General features: G+C 40.7%; 1 protein-coding gene across 1 annotated transcript in view; it reads left to right on the top strand.

Annotated features, from left to right (window-relative positions):
• Positions 1-10,007: 10,007 nt before the first annotated feature.
• Positions 10,008-19,302, top strand: part of tacr1a (tachykinin receptor 1a) — a 51,720-nt gene continuing 42,425 nt past the window's right edge. Inside the window, exon 1 of the mRNA XM_086205457.1 lies at positions 10,008-10,715. Within this exon, the coding sequence (XP_086061583.1) occupies positions 10,312-10,715 (404 nt within the window). The 5' untranslated portion in view covers positions 10,008-10,311. The remainder of the gene's footprint in view (positions 10,716-19,302) is intronic.

The raw sequence follows: 19,302 nt of genomic DNA on the forward strand, positions 1-19,302 counted from the left end.
TTTGTATGGATACAAAATAGAAAATGGACATATTTGTCTCTGCGGGAATGCATATCTATCTTTGCAATCAAGGATGTGTCATTGTCCTATAAAAGCTCACAATTAAAACAAAAAAAAACTTTAAAAATTCTCAACTTTTTTATTACACTTGTTTAGTTTACACTGACGTGCAAAACCTTTCTATCAGACGCACAAAACCAGTGAAAAGGGCTGATGAGAGTCTGTAGTTGCTCACTCGACTCCCGTGACCGTGACTCCCTCTCTCTCCTGTCTGTGTTTATTCCCAGTCATTCTCCCTCTCTCACCACGTGCACATCTCTTGTTTGCCACCCTGTCTCCTCATCAGCCCCTGAGTACATATACCAGTCCTCTTTCATGCCAGGTTACTGACATGTCCCTTGCTAATATCTGTCTTGCTGATGTTTTCCTGTGTTTTTGAGTGTTACAACCTGTTCCTGCACATGTCCCTGTCTGATCCAATCTTTTTTTTTTCTTTTTTTTTTGACTGTCTGCCACTGTAGTGGAAAGTACCACTGTGGACAGATTTTGTCTCAGTAATAGAATTACATCTGCAAGTTGCCGACACTTTTTTACAGGTGTGTTGTTCAGAATGTTTCATTCAGTTCTTATATAAAAATGTCATAATGTCATGTACTAGTCCTTGTGTGCAGTAATATTGCAGTAATGGTTACTGAATCTTTGTGCAATAATGTCATAATTGCCCCTGAATCATTATGCAATAATCAAGAAGTTAGTACTGAATCCTTGTGTAATAATGCAATAATGAATACTGGAAGGCAAGTAATTATAAAGTAAAGGCAATACTGAATCCTTGTATAGTAAAGTAGAAATGACTTCTTGTGTAACATCGTAATAACTATGTAGTAATAACTAGTGAATCCTTATACAGTAATGCAAAGACTTTGGAGTTTCTACATGTCTGTTTACACAATGACTGGCATCACAACTGTTGTGTTCTCATCACAATATCTCTCAAGCAACAGTTTGCAATTACAGTTTAGGGTGAAATTCGCTTTATTTCAGTCCAGTGCTGCATTAACAGGGTAATAATTAGCATGATTTTAGTTGGGTAATTTAACAAGTAAATCTGAGCTAATTCGCAGTAAAAGTATAGGAAAGCTGGAGTTGGAAACAGATGCAGAGGTTTTGATCATCAGTTAAAGTAATGAGAGCATTTTGAGATGAAAAGTTAAAGTATCATCACATCTTACAGCACGAGCATCTTAGGGGTGTTCTGCCTGTCCTTCTGTACTGGAGCTTATACAGACATAAAGACTGAGCGGAGCATTAGACCTGCTGTTGGTGCTAGATGATAAGGTCCATCCTCTGGGCAATACAGATCTTGTGACAATTTCATTGTTGAGTTGTTGAGACATTCAACTTGGAACCATAAATGTCAACTCGCTGGTAGCGCTGGATGAAAAGTCAGGGGTTGATCAACGTCAGTAGGAGTCATCCTCCGTGATGGTCCGACTGACAGATCCACAGTGCCATACATATAGCAATGATGCTTGTTAGGTTATAAAGTCATAGATGCACAAAGATGAGCTCAGAAAGTTTAGTAAGCCTCTCTGCCAGCAAAGGCTGGAGGTAATTATGTTTGTGGGTTGTCTGTCAGTCCATCCATTTGTCCTGTAAGTCTGTCCGGCGCTTGTTAATATGATCTCTTGAAAACCTTGAGGGAATTTCTTCAGATTGGCTCAAGCAGCCACTTTTACTCTTGGATGAACTGAAAACGATTTTGAAGGTTCAAGGGTCAAACTTCTCTCTCATAAACACACAATCTCAGGAAAACCACAAGGAAATGTCTTTAAATAAAGTAAGATAAGGTAACTCTTTAATACAATTTCATTTGAAATTCTGTGATTTCATTTAGCAGACACTTTTGTCCAAAGCGGCGCACATCACAAGCAAAAATTTAGACTGGAGGGAAAACCTTAATAAGTACGACATAGTGCTTCAAGTTTGATGGGCCGCAGGTGCTGCCATCTAGTGGCAGAAGTAGTGCCAGGTTTTGTTTTCTTTCTTAATACGATTTATCCGCAACTGACCACAACCAAAAATTCAGCATCAACAATATCTTTCAACATTCAACACATTCGATATTCAATATTGTCAGTGCTCAGTATTCAAGAGCTGGATCTTAACCCTTCTGACTCATTCTACCCCAGAGGACAAAGACGAGAAGGGTCAGATTTAAGTGCCTAGGTGTTCCATGAACACAGAGGGAATTTTTGATGTTAAAAAAAAGATGAAAACATAAACATGCAACATAAAGATGAAAAAATTTACAAAATAACATATACAATATATTAAAAATATGCACAAATTGACATATGCAGAGTAACAAAAAACAAAAGTTAGAGGATTGTTCTACAGTTTTAGATCAAATTACCTTGAGTGAATTGCAGTCAGTCCAGTAAAATAGTGCGGTTCAAGGTTGATGTGAAAAATGTTGTCGGTCAGACTCCCAAGTAAACTATGTAAAATTAAACCCCCACGAAAATGTAATCCATTTGGATGTTTGGAGCAATCAGTGTCACAGTGCATGGGTGGTATTACTGTGGTTAACTGAGACTGACCGGCTAATTTCAAGGCTAGACCAGTGCAGTTCAGCTGCGATGAGCTAAATAAGATGAATTGAGGACATATGTGATTTAAGGGTACTGGTGTCATTCACTCCCCTTGTTGTTCTTCCCAGTTATTCGTTCTCCACCAAGGTCCCCCTGACAGCGGTGATGGAGAGGACAGTCAAGAGAGGTTCGAAGACAAGCGCAATGACTTAGTGTGGGAGGAGGAGAGCTGCCATGACTTGACACCATGTAATTGAATTGTCAGCTGGGGATGTAATATTTCCAGTTATGTTGCTGAGGTCATCTGGGAAATGTTGACCTGCGGAGGGCAATAAAATTACACAAGGGAGGGGTGGCATCTACAGAGGCGGTAGACAGAAAAACACAATTATGCATTCGTTAATTTTCCAAGTTGTTGATGGTGTCCTCCATACAAGGTAGACATTTATTTCCAATGTCACGACTACAGAGCTCAGGGCTACTGCAGAAATTTTCATGATGCTTGTAAGACAAAGCTAAAAAAAAGACTTGAATTTTCATTGCAATCTGGCTGAGACTCAAAATCTCTTTCTCTGGAGGAAGGATGGATAGCATGTTTTTTGCTTTTTGTCCTTTGTTTCAGCACCTTGTGCAAAGATATAATTGCTGCCTGTTATAACAAACCGAGCTGTAGTTGAGATAGCAACACTCAAGAGTCTCTCAAGATCCCAGTTTCTGGGTCCTTGGCATTAACGTGAGAACAAGCCTGGATGAAAGCAGTGTTTTGACTGTGATAGATGTGAGGAGAGAGGCAGAATACTGGAGCGTCAAAGAACTGCGTCATCTTCTGCATTTTGTGAGTTTGACAACGTAAGTTATGGCCTCAGTGTGTGAAAGCTCTGTTTTGTCCTAAATTTGCCGAAGAAATGTGACAAGGAGCGATTTTAGATTTAAATATGAGTTATAAAAACACAAACTATTTTTTTTAATCATGACTTGATGAATCATTACCTCAACTTTGGCTTTTGATTGTGCGAGCTGTTGTGTTCATGGATTATATAGAAAAGCAGACATCGTAAAAGCAAAGCCAAAGGGCGACTAGTTGAAAAAAAAATAGGTCTGATCGCATCATGCAATACATAACAGCCCTTTTTTTTAAAAACTTTATTATCTCAATGAATAGTTCTTAAGGGGCTGATGGTCTCAGTCAGTGGTTTAAAGGCTTATTCAATACCACATGATGTTCATTTTTTAAATTGTGGCCCAGTTTAGACTACAACAAAGCAGGGTTTGGATTAGGACACAACTACCTAGTGATTGTCAAGTCAAAACTCCATCAGTCCACATGAGCTCAAATTCCAAAATTCCAATTTTTACAGGGATGGGAAGGTGTTTGCTCATTTTTATGTCTCTTTATGCACTCGTTATGGCTACAGTTTAAAAATAAGATCCATTCCTCTTGTTCCGTCTCTCCTTCCTCACCATCTTACACTGTGGTAATAGACGTGTTACAATGAACATGTGAAAACGTGTCTGAGTAGTGTCATCACCCATGTGTGAGGCCATTAAACGAATGTTGAGTTGAATGAGCCTTCACACCAGTACAAATGTACTTGACGATCTGGCAAAAAGAACTGTGGAGTGAAAGCAACCTTAGAAACTTATAATTATGGCAACTAAGTTTCATTGCCACTGCAGACTAGGTAGTGTAATTGCAACACAACACAAGGCCTCCATATGTTGAATGCGTAGGTAACGACAGCAGGGTCTGTGTGGATCTGGTGTATGAGTATAAACTGTGGCTGTGGTTTTGGAAGTTAATTTCCCATTGATTTTCCCCGTTAACATTGAAGTAAATCCATATAGAAAGAGTTTCACTCCAGGAATGAAGCCAACCAGAGAACAGAGGAAAGTACAAAAGATAAAGTTACAAGAATGTACAAATAATCTTAAATCGGTTCCATCTTGCTGTGAGGCAGGGGTTTAAATGTCTGTGCTATGTGTATGTCTGGAGACCAACAGTACTGGGTTTGTCTACATCTGGTTGATTCCAATTGTTTTTTTAGGGGAGAGTTGTTTTTCTATCAGTCAAAGATCCATCAAACAGAGCTCCACTCTGCAACAATGCAAATACATGCAGGGGCTGGTGGCCCAGCATGACAGATTTTTGAAAACAAAATATACCTTCATTTAGACCCCCCCTTCCTCCCTGACAGCTACGTTCATGGTGATATTTTACTTACTTCAGTCTAGTAATTCTGGACCGATGTAACTAAATAATGCATCAGTTTATTTTTGTGTAAACTCAAGATTTAATCTCACCAGTGCAAATTACATCAGCTGTGATTGCTCAGGCTAGTTTGTATTACCACAGCAGTATACACACACACACAAGCTCACATACACACACACACACATCCTTATACTTATAGCTTTGTGAGGACTTTCATTGACGTATTACATTCCCCAGCCCCTCAACCTAACCTTAACCATCTCAACTGACTGCCTGACCCAAACCCTAACCTAAATCTAACCAGAACCTAATTCTAACCTCGACCCTAAAACCAAGTCTTGACCTTCAAACGGCCCTTTGACAATGTGAGGACCGCCTAAAATGTCCTCACTTTCCAAAAATGTCCTCACTCTGTTGGTTAAATGCATATTCTTGTCCTCAATATGTAGCAAGTACAAGAACACACAGACACACAGACACACACAGACACACACACACACAAACCCGCGCACACGCAAACCACTTTTTTTGAATGTGTGTTGTACACCGTTCCTTCCTCTCACAGTCGGTTAAATTCTGGATTAAGATTCACTCCAGGTGCTGTTGATTTGAACATGTCATTTTTTTCACTCATGATACATACAAATATCGCACACGCTAATCAGGTGCCATTTCCTTCCAGACCGACGTGCCGCTTCTCGTCTCATCGGTACCTTTGCTGTCTCAGCAAGGTTACACTCATAGACCCTGATATTGTCTCAAATCATCACTGTGACTGGTCAACAATTTTTTAATTTTTTTTTTGCTGCTCGTAGTTAATCTGAGTTTGTAGCACTCTCACTGTAATGCTCTTGTACTGATTCATATAATCAAGCCTGCACATGATGACTCCCATGAATCATGTCATTGAGGTTTGTGAGATCCTGCCAGTGTGATATACAATTATCTGTGAGTTTGCGGAGAGTATTATGGGGGAAAAGCCTTGTGAAGTGTGGCGTTTCCTGCTGCAGGCAACTTGGTTGGACACCTGTGAGATTGGATGCTTATTTTTAGATCAGCACTGTCTTGTACATGTTGGGTCAACGGGTGAAGACCACTTTTCTGCTTCTTTAATGTCTCCTGCAAAGCATTTGAAGGTAGTACTGTGGCCACAGGCAACCTCTATCCTGCACAGGAGTTTCGTTTTGCGACCATTGTTGCTCAGATCTGTTTGTGGCAGTCGTGTTTCAGGAGGCCGCCTCTGTCATACTGTGTGTGTGTGGATTATGCAGTGTTTCTGGCAAAGAATTTACTGTCCTTTGGAACTGTTTGTCGTTAGCCGTCTAAGGCAGAGTGAGTTGTAAAACCACACTGAAATCATTTCTGGGTTGTTATGGCTAAATAACTTTTATATGCATCTCAAAACTGACATGGAAACATTATCATATATTTCAAGTTGTGCCTTTTCAAAAAAGTGACAAATGCTGAAAAAAAATGTGTTTCTAGGGAGACTCGATGCAATATTGGCAGGTTAGCTCTTCGCCAATGAGCATGTAAAACAATGTTTAATTGAGTTAATTTTAAGAAACGAACAACCTCAAAATATTAATATACATACAAAAATAATACATAATAAATACTTATTTTAAAAAAAAGTTGAAACTGTTCTCTGCAGAAAATCATGCTGAGGTTATGCTATAATTGACACTGATGTGTCTTGTTCTAAAGAGTGATGGACGGAAATAATAAAGAGCCCTGTTTTTTTACCTTCTGCACTGACATAAAAAATACAATAAAACTTGTTCAATAAAACATAAAGTTTGAAAAATATGCATAAGACTGGTCAAGTTATTTTAACACACCAGTGGTAACAGTGCTTTCAGCTAAAATAATCTTGAATCCATGAGTACTACTGCTCAGGTTTCTCATGGTTTACCTTACATGAATATGAAGCATCCATAGCTCAAAATTACATCATGTTAATTTCCAAAGAGGCTGCATGGTGGTGCAGTGGTCAGCACTGTCGCTTCATAGCAAGAAGGTTCCGGGTTCAAGTCCTGGCTTGGGCACGGGATCTTTCTGTGTGGAGTCTGCATGTTGTCCCTGTGCCTGCGTGGGTTCTCTCTGGTACTCCAGCTTCCTCCCACAGTCCAAAGTGTTGTGGTGGAAAAGGTGGATGAGAGGAATCAGAGGACTGAGTGTCGGGTGGGGAATCTCTGTATTCTTAGCGACGGACCCACTAGTAACGCAGTCAGAGATGTCTCCCAAAGTTACAGAATCTTGACATACCTTTTGATACTGTAGTCAGGCTGTGTGTGAGTGTGTGTGAGTGTGTGTGTGTGTGTGTGTGTGTGTTTGTGTGACGTGATGGCTTCATCCTGTTTACCAGACTTCTAGGCATGTTTAGATACCAGAGAAGAATAGGACATTTCTCAGTGTCATTTATGATTGGACTACGACCAAATGTGAGTGACGTTTCCACACTGAATGCGTGTGTGGTGTACTTGGCTCCATTCCCACCGTTTCCAGAGGTCTCCTGTTTGTTTGGGTGGGTAACCTGTTTAATATCAGTGCAGGTCAAAATGACCTGCAACCCACTTCTGGTCATAATGTCCCAACTCTCATTCTCCAACAAAAGACATCAAGAGAGGACGAGGCTGATTGATACTCTAAATTGACCGTAGGTGTGACTGTGAGTGTGAATGGTTGTCTGTCTCTATGTGTTGGCCCTGCGATGGACTGGCGAACCGTCCAGGGTCCCTTATCCCTTAACAGGATAAGCAGAAGAAAATGGATGGATGGATGGATGGATAGTTTTCAAAGACATAAGAATGAGCCCTTCCTTGTAAACAAACAAATATTACAAACAACAAAGCAACAGTTTCATCAGCGATGGTCATCTGTGGTGCAGTCTTGCCGCTGCTGAAGGTATAAAGGCAATGTTTCATTCCATTTATCTCTGGTAGCTTTTAACATGCTCACCAAATTAGTTCTTTGTCTGTTTTGACCAACTACGTATAAAACATCTGACTGTTTGATTTTGCCATTTTGCCAACAGAAAAATGGTTCGGGTTGATTACTGCAGAAAATAAACTGTAACAAAAAACAAAACAAAACGAAACTTAAACAATTTTGTTCAGAATGATAATTCTCACAAATGAACACAACTTTTTGTCAGGCACAATATTGGACTCAAAAATGCAGATGCTGACAAGATCCACAGCTCAAAGTCTTCAATCCAAACCAAATAATTGTACACCAAATAATCAGTCAGTGCTGGCAGAGAAAACAGAACCAGTAGGCAAATCTCACTGGTCAAATAAGACTGGTGAAAACAAACGAGGCGTAATGCTGGAAAGCTGACACAGAAGTAAGACACAAACCTTATTAATGTACAGAAAGAGGAGACAATGAGACACAGGGGATGGGGGAAATATCACAAAGACAGGAATCTTGACAGGAGGTGGTAGAACACATGAACAGACTTTCAAAAAAAAGACCCAGAAAACACAAAGACCTTCAAACCTTGAAACTTAAACTTAGGATTTTTGAAGCAAAAATGCAATGTTCTAATATAATATATATAATATACAATATAATGTTAGCTTATAAACGAACCATGGACACATGACATGGACAACAAGTGTTTGCTTCTTCTGTGTTGACATGATGATGAATGATATCCATGAGAAACTCCGCAGTATCATTTAGCTACTTGTTAGCAACCTCTGTTATGGAGACACTAACTCTTTGAAAGGCGTGTTTACTGGCTTAGCCTATTTGATGCCATTGAACAAAATGTTAACATACTTTAAGCTTATGTGAATCACAGACCTTATTTCAGGCGTCTAACCCCATTAGACAAGGGAACCAGATGCACAGTGACTCTGGATCCAGAGTCATTCACACATGCAGCCATTTCCAGAAGTGTTCCAGGATTTTCCCCAGAAAGGCTTGGGAGTAAATAAGAGGCAGAATCATTTTTTTCTGGGAGATCTACTCTGCAATATCCCACCTCAAGATCATGAGCCACATTTACGCATGCAGCCCTTCACAGAAGCGTTTCCAGCATTTTTCCTGGAAGTGTTCATGTATGAATGGGAGCCAGAATTGATGTTCTAACATTACATGGAATATGGTGGGAAGGCTGTGCTCCGAATGAAAAATGACCCCCACCCCCAATCCTCCAAGCAGCATTACCATGTACCTGTGAACAATCCACACGCGTGTCCTGGAGAGGAGCTGCATGTGTGAATGAACAGTGAAAATCACCAGTGGAACATGGAAGGCATTTAGAGTAATCAGTCAGGTTAGATTTTAATGTATTTCTATAGCACGTTTAAAACAACACAAGACAAGCAAAGTATTTCACAATCATATAAAACGGGCAGTACAGATTACTATCGCTGATCTTCACAGCAAATGCACACAGAGGCACAACTGAGCATGTACAGCCAAGGGAGAAATTTGGATAAAAATAATAGAAGCATAATCCCCCTGTGTGATTATATTTGAGGGGTAGGGGGTTGTTCTTGAATGCGTTGTACTGCATGATGGATGCAATAACATCATTTAAAGTGATACGTCACACAGAAAGTTTTCCATTTCAAGCACTCACCAAAAAGTGACTTGAGCTCATGGAGCCATTTTCTCACTCTGCATCACTTCTTCATGTCTCCGGAATGCAGAAAAAGCTTGGCATGTATGCTTGAAGCTAAAGGCTACGGGATTAACGAAGTCGTAACACTAACCTTTATGAATGTACTCTCATGGTTGAGTGCTATTGAATGGTGTTTGTCATATTCAGCCCCTCTGGTATGTTGCGGTCATAAATAATAAAAAAGTAAAAGTGCCTCTCATCACTGCAATCTGCATTCTCAATAATAAAGAGGTAAATTAAAACCTCTCAAACGATGTAAGTCCGAAGTGGACATTAATATCACTGTTGTAAAGACAGTCAGGCTGTACAGTTGCATCTCCTTAGGTGGCCGGTGACTGTCAAACGTACCATGTGTGATGTTTATTGCTGGCAAAGAAATTGAAGCAGGTGACGTATTTAGGCATGATAATCCTGTTAGTCACCTGAGAGGTTTGATTCAAATGGAATGAATAACTTACGGGCTTCATGCATAATTATCATGACAGTGCTTCAGCTCGCTTATTGGCCGGTGCGCAGCAGCACGCTCCATAAGCTGCTGGTGCTGCCGCTCAGTAGGAGCAGAAGAGCAGGAGGACAGACGCACAGAGCCGAGGAGGGAGCAAAGACGATCGAACGCAACTCTGAGATCACGTGTGACCCTCTACAGCAGCACAAATTCACTCTGGTTGCCCGCCGTTATGCGCGTAAAAGATCTGAGTTTTTACGCACTGTGAAAAGTTTAGGAGCTTGATTCGTGTGGACTGTTGCTGACTTCCCCAAGACAGAGGAAACTCTTAAGACCCCACTTATGTCTGTCAAGTGAGCACAAACTTTCGATCTTGCCTTTGAATCTGTTTCATCTGCTGTGTACGGTCCTAGACATCAACATGGATTTTTTATTTAATTCCACGAAGATGGTGAATTGGACCGGCGACAACAATGATACCAACAACAGGACTGACAGCGCGAACCAGTTTGTGCAGCCAGCCTGGAAAATTGCTCTCTGGGCCATCGCATACAGCTGTATAGTTATCGTGTCCGTAGTTGGTAATGTGACGGTGATCTGGATTATTTTGGCGCATAAACGCATGAGAACCGTCACCAACTATTTTCTGCTGAATCTAGCTTTCGCCGAAGCTTCCATGTCCGCTTTCAACACGGTCATCAACTTCACCTTCTCGGTGCACAACGATTGGTACTTCGGACTCGTCTACTGTCGCTTTCACAACTTCTTCCCTATCGCGGCTGTCTTCGCCAGCATCTACTCCATGACCGCCATCGCCCTGGACAGGTGGGTGGCCGAAACACTTGAGACATAATTACTGAATAAAGGTCCTTGAAAATCGTGTACTTTAATCAAACTGAAGGATTTAAAATATTATCTGTCCTTACATTTTAGGCAAAATATGCACAATTGTTGAGCCCTGGTGTGGTCGTTGAGAGAAAAAAATTCTTGTGGGAGCGAAAAATATACATATTTTGTAAAACATATACAGAAAGAAGCCAATAAATGCATTTGTTCGCTCAATTTAGTTGTACTGTATTGAAGCCACAGCACATTCCAAATTTTCTAAATTGAATTAATTTGCATCTCACATCTTGTACCTTCAATTTAATTATTTTATATTTTTAACTAAGATACATCTTATGGCCATGAATAATTACACTGAGAGATTAGTTCCATCTTGTCACCTCAAAACAATGGAATTATGGGAAGATTTGCTTTGTGGCCTCAAAATAACTCATTTGACTCATTGAAAATAACTCATTTGATGGCTACGCCAGGGCTCCACACAATAGATAAACACTGAATGTGAAATTCGTATTCCAACTAAACACCGAATAAGTAAGAAAAAAACACATCATTGTCCTCTCAAGAGTTTCAGGGTTAATATCCATCCATCACATGCTGCTAATTTGAACTGTCGGTTTTAAAGATTTTGAATGCAGATGTTTTCAAAATCTGTATTTCTCTCATTTGCGTTTCATAACCTCACATAAAAATTTAGTATGTATTCATGGAATATGTGGAGCTCTTGTGTGTCATGAAGATTGACTGATATGTTGAAGGAAGCTGAACCCAGCCAGTGAGTGCATACACTCTGCTGCAAGCTGCTGTGTGTGGTTTTATCTGCTCGCGCCAGATGTCTTTACTCTGTAGTGACTCTGCTGGGAAACACCGGCTGGAAGATTCATGTGTAAGAAGCCTATTCATCAATGGAAGGGTTCCTTGTGACAATGAGGCTAAATGGAAATGAGATACATAAAAAGCTGTGTGTGTGTGTACGCGCGTGTGTGTGTGATACAGAAAGATACCCTTACTGTATTCACACGTAAAGCTTTTCCTTTTCTGCCTGAAGCTTATCATGTCTAGTTCCAGTCATGTATCTCAGGAGATAACGGCCGATAACCCCTCCTCACGTATCCTCCTCTTGCCAAGAGAGCCATTAAATTGACCTTTTCCAAATATGCATCAACCTTTAGAGCTAGAAGGAGTGAGAATGGAAAGACAGATTGCAACAAGTTTCTCTCTCACACACTCAGACTCACACACACACACACACACACACTGAATCAGCACATTGCCAGTTAGGATGATAATTAACAGGTTCATAGATCATTCAGAAAGGTGGCGACCCTCCGACCTCCCTCCATGAAAGGCAAAGGTGTCATATAAATGTTGGTAGCGTCAACGCCACACTGACAGCTTCATGTTCTACCCCTGCTGTCGTAGGAACGATATATCAGAAATTCTCTTGTTTTGAGGTGTGATGAAAGTCAGTGCACTTTAGGCACTGGTTTAATATTTAAATATTCATTTAGATTTGTGGAGATGCTAAAGAGTTCCCATAGCCATGAAACATGCTTTGGCAAATGGAGCAGATCTGCAGGATCTCATCAGGGAAGGAAGGATTCGTGCAGCACTGCAGCTTTTACGTCTTTTTTTTTTTTTTCCATCCCCGTCATCAGTGTGATTATTTCTGGGATTTTTTTCTGTGCAACACAACCCAGCAACACCAGTATAAAGCTGAATGCTGCAGTAAGAGAGTGTGCTAGCTTCCAAGCTGATTACACTGAGCTAACTGAAAAATATAATATAGTATAGTATAGTATAGTACAGTATAGTATAGTATATCAAACTTACACAACAGAAGAAATCAATTTGATAAACTGTGTAGTTGAAATTCTGTTGTGGCAGGTGATTATGGACCTGTGGTTAAGACAATCAAACTTTTCCCAGGTTTTCAAAATGTAAATTTTGCAACAAAATGAATATGCACCATTGAAGTTACTATTTTCAAGCATCAACAACACACTGATGATCTTTCAACTAAACAGTTCTGTGTTTTTTTTCCATGGCTTCTGTGACAGCCCTGTTCCACTGCAGGTTATCTTCTCTTGAACACAAATAGAAAGGTTTCCGGCAAAAAATGTACCCAGCTTTATGTTTTCCATTACAGTTTTTAATGACAAAAAAACCCCAAAAATTCAGACTACAAAAAGTGAGCTAATTCCTGAGTGTTTAGGATTTTTTTTATTATCTATTTTTCCTCTTTTTAAAATACAGTATGTTCTGCTTACCTGTACAGTTCTCCGGTTTGGAGGTTGGGTAGTTTTCAGAAGTTCTTGTCTTTTTGAGGGGAAGTGTTTGTCACGGTGCCGTTCGAACCATATCCACTTTTATTATGGGCTCTTTAATTTATATTATTGACTGGTTAACTTTGTAGTTCTTGTTTTATTTTGTATTCATTCACCTCCTGTGTCTTCGCGTACTTTACACTTCCTGTCTTCCTGTTTTTGTATATGGTTCTTTGTTCCAGCAGTTTAGTTCTGAATTTCTGTGAAATAAATGTAGTGCCTCCTCTCATCTGCATTCGGAACCACCTTCTCTTCCTCATTAGATCCTTGACAGTGTTTTCTTTGTGATGGCATGAGATTACATTATTGAATGTCAAGTGAAAAGCATGTAGCATTTTGCAGGAAGCATGTTTAATTGAAGAACTACTCAGTACAGAAACATGTTTACGCTTTTGGTAATTTAGTTTTTTAGTGTGTAAACAGATGGTAAAAACTGTAAGCTAAGGTACTGAGAAGGTTAACTGATTATGTCATCTGATAGAGCTGATAAAATGTACATTTTTGAAAGAATGCGGGATTGTTTTTTTTCTTACCTTACTATGCTACAGTGACTCACGATTTGCAGCATTGCCTTTAATAGGTCTTTTTTTTTAACACGGGCCCAGGGCTTTGCTATTGTGCATATTGGATCAGTGTCGTGGCTGTTGCACTAAATAGAATGAGACAATAATTCATTACACCTGTACCCTGCCATAAAGAGAGAGCACATTTCAGTCCTGCCCACACCAGAGAGAAAAACAGTTCCCTGCTCCCCACTTCATGGGGGTCTCTGTCAGTTCTGTCAGCTATCTAAGAGCTGGAAAATACCTGTTAGCTGCTTTGTGGTGGGATGGACTGCTAAAGTACCGAGAAATAAGTTTTATAAGCTTCCAAACTGAAAAACGTAGACTTTAAGGTGATAAAGGTGTTAATGTGAGGCATCATCAGGATTATAGAAATGCAAAAACTGTGGGAGTCGGACACTCAGTACACTGTTAAACTAGCATTTTGACACTAAAATAAGCCTAATGTCAATTATAAATCGAGCTGCAACACGAACTTGCTAACAAGGTCTGCTCTTTTAGTTGCACTGCTGACGAATGACAAGCTAACACTTTGACAAGCATGTGAATAAGTTGCAACACTGTTTTTTCTCTATGTCACCTAATGATTGGGTGGTTCTACCCTTGGTTCAACATGTAGCACAGTTTCAGGGTAAGCATTCTGCCCCGTCTCTTTATGTCCAATTGGCTGCTATGAAAAGGGCCTGTGGAAGAGTGCTATAAGTGTTTCCAAAATGTACACATTGATAGCACAAAGGTTTGAAAGGTTTGCTAGTTGAAAGCCTCTCTGTCAGACATGGGTGCAGTTTGGGAACATGGTTCAGGATAAAACTGAGCCTTTCAAAAAGTCTTTGTGTTAGACAGGCTGTCTGGCTGAAAGCCTCAGAGGCAAATTTCTCCCTTGTGCACATTAATATAAGTAGTGAAACTAGTTGAAAGTTACTTCAAACTTAGTAGAAAATTGGTGTCTATTTTGCACTTAAAATTGTGATGAAGTTTTTGTTTCCAAATCGTGTATCGTATGTCTTGAGTCTTGTGTTTGGTTTCTGCAGCAGAATGCACCTGCTTTGCATATTTCTCCACCTTTCCCTAATTGCTTCTGCTTCTGCTTCTGCTTCTGCGGCATAGGAATGACAGAGAATGTAAAATGGATTGATGGACCATCTTTTATAATATTTAATGTGCTCATTACAAAAACGGTGTTCAAAGCCTTACTGAAATTTCTTCATCTAACTTAGCGAGGCTAATTTCTCCTCTCTGGGTTACTGTGTGGCTGCACTCAGCATCTCTTGGTCTTTTCACTGTTGATCTCTTTCCCTCATCTCAGCCTTTAGCAATGGCTGAACTGATCAATTCATACTTTGCTCTTTGACGTCATTTTGAAATTTCAGGCACCAATCATCCAGAACAAGCTGGCGGGGAGGCTTAAGTGTGCATTTAGAAGTACTCATTTGTGAAAAGCGATTCTTGATTGGGCTCATTCGACATGATGAGTGAAGCACAAGCAGAATATATCACATTTTTACAGGGAAAGAGACAAGAATGCTTTCTGAAATATATCAGCAACATTTAGACTTGATTAGACAGCCCAAACTTGGAGGTTCTCCCTCTACAAGTAGCTCATGTCTGGGTAGTTATATTTTCCCACCTGGAATACTTTAACAGAGAGCACAGTGTTGCAGTGGTTAGCACTGTCGCTTCACAGCAAGAGGGTTCTGGGTTCGAGACCCAGCTTGATCACGGGGTCTTTCTGTGTGGAGTCTGCATGTTCTCCCTGTTCCTGTGTGGTTTCTCTCTAGTACTCCAGCTTCTTCCCACAGTCCAAAGACATCAAGAGGGGATGAGGCTGATTGATACTCTAAATTGACTGTAGGTGTGACAGTGAATGGTTGTCTGTCTATATGTGTTGGCCCTGCGATGGACTGGTGACCTGTCCAGGGTGAACCCTGCCTCTTGCCTGAAAGCTGCTGGGCTAGGCTCCAGCCCCCTGTACTTTAACACCCTTTTTGCTGGGCTACCCACCTCTCCCATCACCTTCATCCAGAATGGCACTGCCCATCTGGTCTTAAACCAACCTTAGTTCTTATCTGGTCTTCAACCAACTGAAGTTCTTACAGGTCACTTCCCTCTTTTGCTCAGTTTTGTTGCTTCCTATCTCTGCATTAATAAATGTTCCGATGGCTGAGGGGAATCCCTGATCCAGATGGAACACAGAAGATGGAACAAGCTTCTATAAGAATGTCTGAGTCATTGCCCAACTTCAGACACTCCTCCACATACTTAAGCTAACCCTTTATTCTCATTGCTACTTACTCACTCATGATTATTTTCTTAAATAAAAACTAGCGCAACTACTGCAACAGTCGTAGGCTCCTATGACAAATTCATAGTTATTCCCATGAAAACAGATGCAGTATTATTTGTATGATAATTCATCCAAATTGTGATGCAGAAAGAGAAAGGAAATGTCTGGAAACAGTTTTTTTGGGAGATGTCAGCACATGCTTTTCTTTCAAAACTGGATGGTTTGGGTGAGAAGTCTTGATGTTTTTAACTGTTGCTAATCATTTACTTGTATTTCAACGCATGAGCCCTAGCCCTAACCCAGTGTTTTTTGTGCCTTAACCAAACCAGCAGGGGCGGCATGGCTCACAGGTAGAGTGGCAGTCTGGCAACTGAAGGGTCGCTGGTTCGATCCTCACTTCCCCGGTGACCGTGTCGAAGTATCCTTGAGCAAGATACTGAGCCCCTAATTACTCCAGATGGCCCTGGGATGGACTGGTGACCCATCCAGGGTGAACCCCACCTCTCACCTAATGAAAGCCGGGATAGGCTCCAGCCCCCCGCAACCCTCAGTGGATAAGTGGTGTAGAAAATGGATGGATGGAACCTAACCAGCATTGTCATAATTATTAGATCATTTTCACAAATGAAGTTGATGACCCCTGTCTTATAGGACTGCACAGACTGAACACAGTTGTCACGAGTGAGCGTCTGATCACGCATTGCTGCTCTCATATAAATAAAGATTCTGTTACCACATCATCTCTTTCACTCCTAAACCCAAACATACTTTAGCAAACTGTTTGGTTGTAAAATGACTCGTAATCTCCGCCACGTTGGAAACAACCAAAGCACCGCCCACTCGTGCAGAGCGTCATCAGTGACGTTGAGCAGAAACCTTTGCTGCTCCCGCGCCCATATCTAACTCAGCCTGTACACACACCGGCAATTTCCTACACTGTCACTTCAAGTTCCCAGCGCTTGAATTTCCTTTTAAGCGGAGACCTTGTGAGGTTTTCATTAGGTTTCATGTCGTGTGAAAAGACCGGATAAGCCTAAAAAGGACAAGACTTTGATGTCTGTGGCTATCGAGGAAACCTGACTCAGCTATTACACCGTAGATAAAGTGACCCCATAATGAAAATCTCAGGATGAATTGTAGCACTGAAGGAGAAAAAATGGGAGTGTAACTCTACTTTCAAAGTATTTCGTTAACCTTAAATGTCAGCGGCAATGGCACAGCCAGGTGGCGACGCTAAACTTTGTAAAGCACCACAGTTTTGACACTTAAAAAGCTTACAGCCACCGACCAGATTTTATATTCACATGTTTCCAAAAAGGCAGCATGATCCCACTGACTCAGTGACTGCTCCAGTAAACAGCACTAGACTGAGCCTGGCAGCCTGCTACAAAGAAGCCTGCAGGAGAGAAACACAGCAGACGTCAGACAAGTGGAGTCTGACTTTGCATTTCTCAGTCACACCAACTGTTGCATCTGCATTTATCAATATTTGATTTTATCAGTGCTTCACGGATATTGATGCAATCTGAAAGGTGTTGCCGCTGGCAAGACACCATTGAGAATGAGCATCCGACTTGATTTATTTAGTTACAGCACTGTATTTTTTTCTTCTACTTTTGTTGTTTCCGGTTGTTGTAATGAAACACGAGCATTTAATTTTTAAATGCTTGAGTAATCTGTATTTGCATAAACTCCAAAGGAAGTTCTTGACTTATCTTAAAAAAAATATGATCAAAAGTCAACTGAAAGGAGGAAGAAATCACGATATTCAAAGAGAGTAAAGTAAAGTTTAGATTCATCCTCAGTATCTATTGCTATTTCTGGCTAGACTGACTTCCTTTGAAGGCTGCTGCTCCATCTACTTTTATATACTTGGAGCCATTTTCTCCTCTAATCAGCCAACATTTTTCTGCCTTTAATGTCACGCTGCTTCCATGGAGACATCTAAGCATGTTTTGCACTATTATATAAATGAACGATACAACACATTTATGGAGGTCTTTCTTTCCAAAGAGAGCAACAAAATAAATTAAACATCTGCTACAAACAAATGATTAAATATCAGAAAATCTGAAAAGATGTCAGTCATACTCACACGCTCCCTACATGCCTGAATGTATAACAGGAAAAGGTGTTTTCTTTAGAAATGACTTAAATAATGATTCTTGATTGGTGATTCTTAATGTAATCAGTGCTTGCAGATATTTGGGTGTGCAGTCACCGCATGTGGCAATCAATAATAACACAGAGCCGGGCCGTTCACTCTCAGATTTGCCAGCCAATCGTCGCAAAATAGCAGTAAAACCGTCAAAGGACAAAGCAGTAACATTTTTTGGGGATTGTTCAGATATACCACATATAATTGGATCTGAGGGGTTCATCCCTGAATGAGACTACAGTATCACTTGGTGGTGGTGCCTTGCGAAGGGTTTTTGTCTGTTTAATCACAAACAGGTTGTTCAGACTTTTCAAAATATTTTATTTTACATTCATGCTTCTGAATGACAGTCTGCTGGCTTGGGATCCCGCAGCTGATTTATACCTGTTACCTCTCACACAGTTCACAATGCGCGCTGAGTCCCAGTTACTGGACTGTTTAAGTTTCCTTGAAGACATTTCTCTCATCCAAGAGGCTTCTCCAGTTCTAGGGAACTGGTGGGGAGTTGCAAGCTTTTACAGCTCTGTGTGGGTGTGGCCCTCTACAGAGTCGTTGGTCCCCACACAGAGTTATAGAAGTCTGCAACGCCACTGAAGAATCCTATTGGATGAGAGGCAAAACATCTTCAGGGAAACAGGAACAGTCCTGCTGACTGCAACACAGCACGTTAGAGATTCCATGACCTGGATGACTGAATCTTCGCTAACAGTTCACAATAAAGTACTGGGGAAATGGCAGCAGGATCGGCTGAGACCGGACCTATTTGGATCATTTATCCACCTGTAGCTATCAAGTCGCAGTTATTGCAGCAGATGCCTTCCTGTGCAGTGTATCAACACCAGCTCATGGTTGCCTCCTGTCTGGCTTCCCTACCTCCATCCTCCAATTTCCTTTCTCCTCTGTTTCTTGTCTCCAGAGGGATCATCCTGAGGAGTTAAGCTGCACCCTTTTGTATCTGGTTCTGTGTGATTTATGTTCCATGCATGAAAAGTGGAAGGAAAGAGTTTTCTCACTACAAAGAGATTATATGACATGAATAGAAATTGGCAGCAGGCTGACAGATATAACAAAGGGAAAAAATGTGGGTGGGTATCTAAATCTACCTCCATTCTGGCTGGATTTGATTCTAAAGCTTACCATGAAACTCACGATGCTGAGTGAAGTTTTTCCCTTTGAAATATGACGGCAGGGCAAAAATTTTTAACGTAACTTGAGATAAATTTGATAGAGGGGT

This window comes from Aulostomus chinensis, chromosome 6, assembly GCF_037954235.1.
Source record: "Aulostomus chinensis isolate RoL2024-O1b breed Wild chromosome 6, RoL_Achi_v1.0, whole genome shotgun sequence".
Lineage (NCBI taxonomy): Eukaryota > Metazoa > Chordata > Actinopteri > Syngnathiformes > Aulostomidae > Aulostomus > Aulostomus chinensis.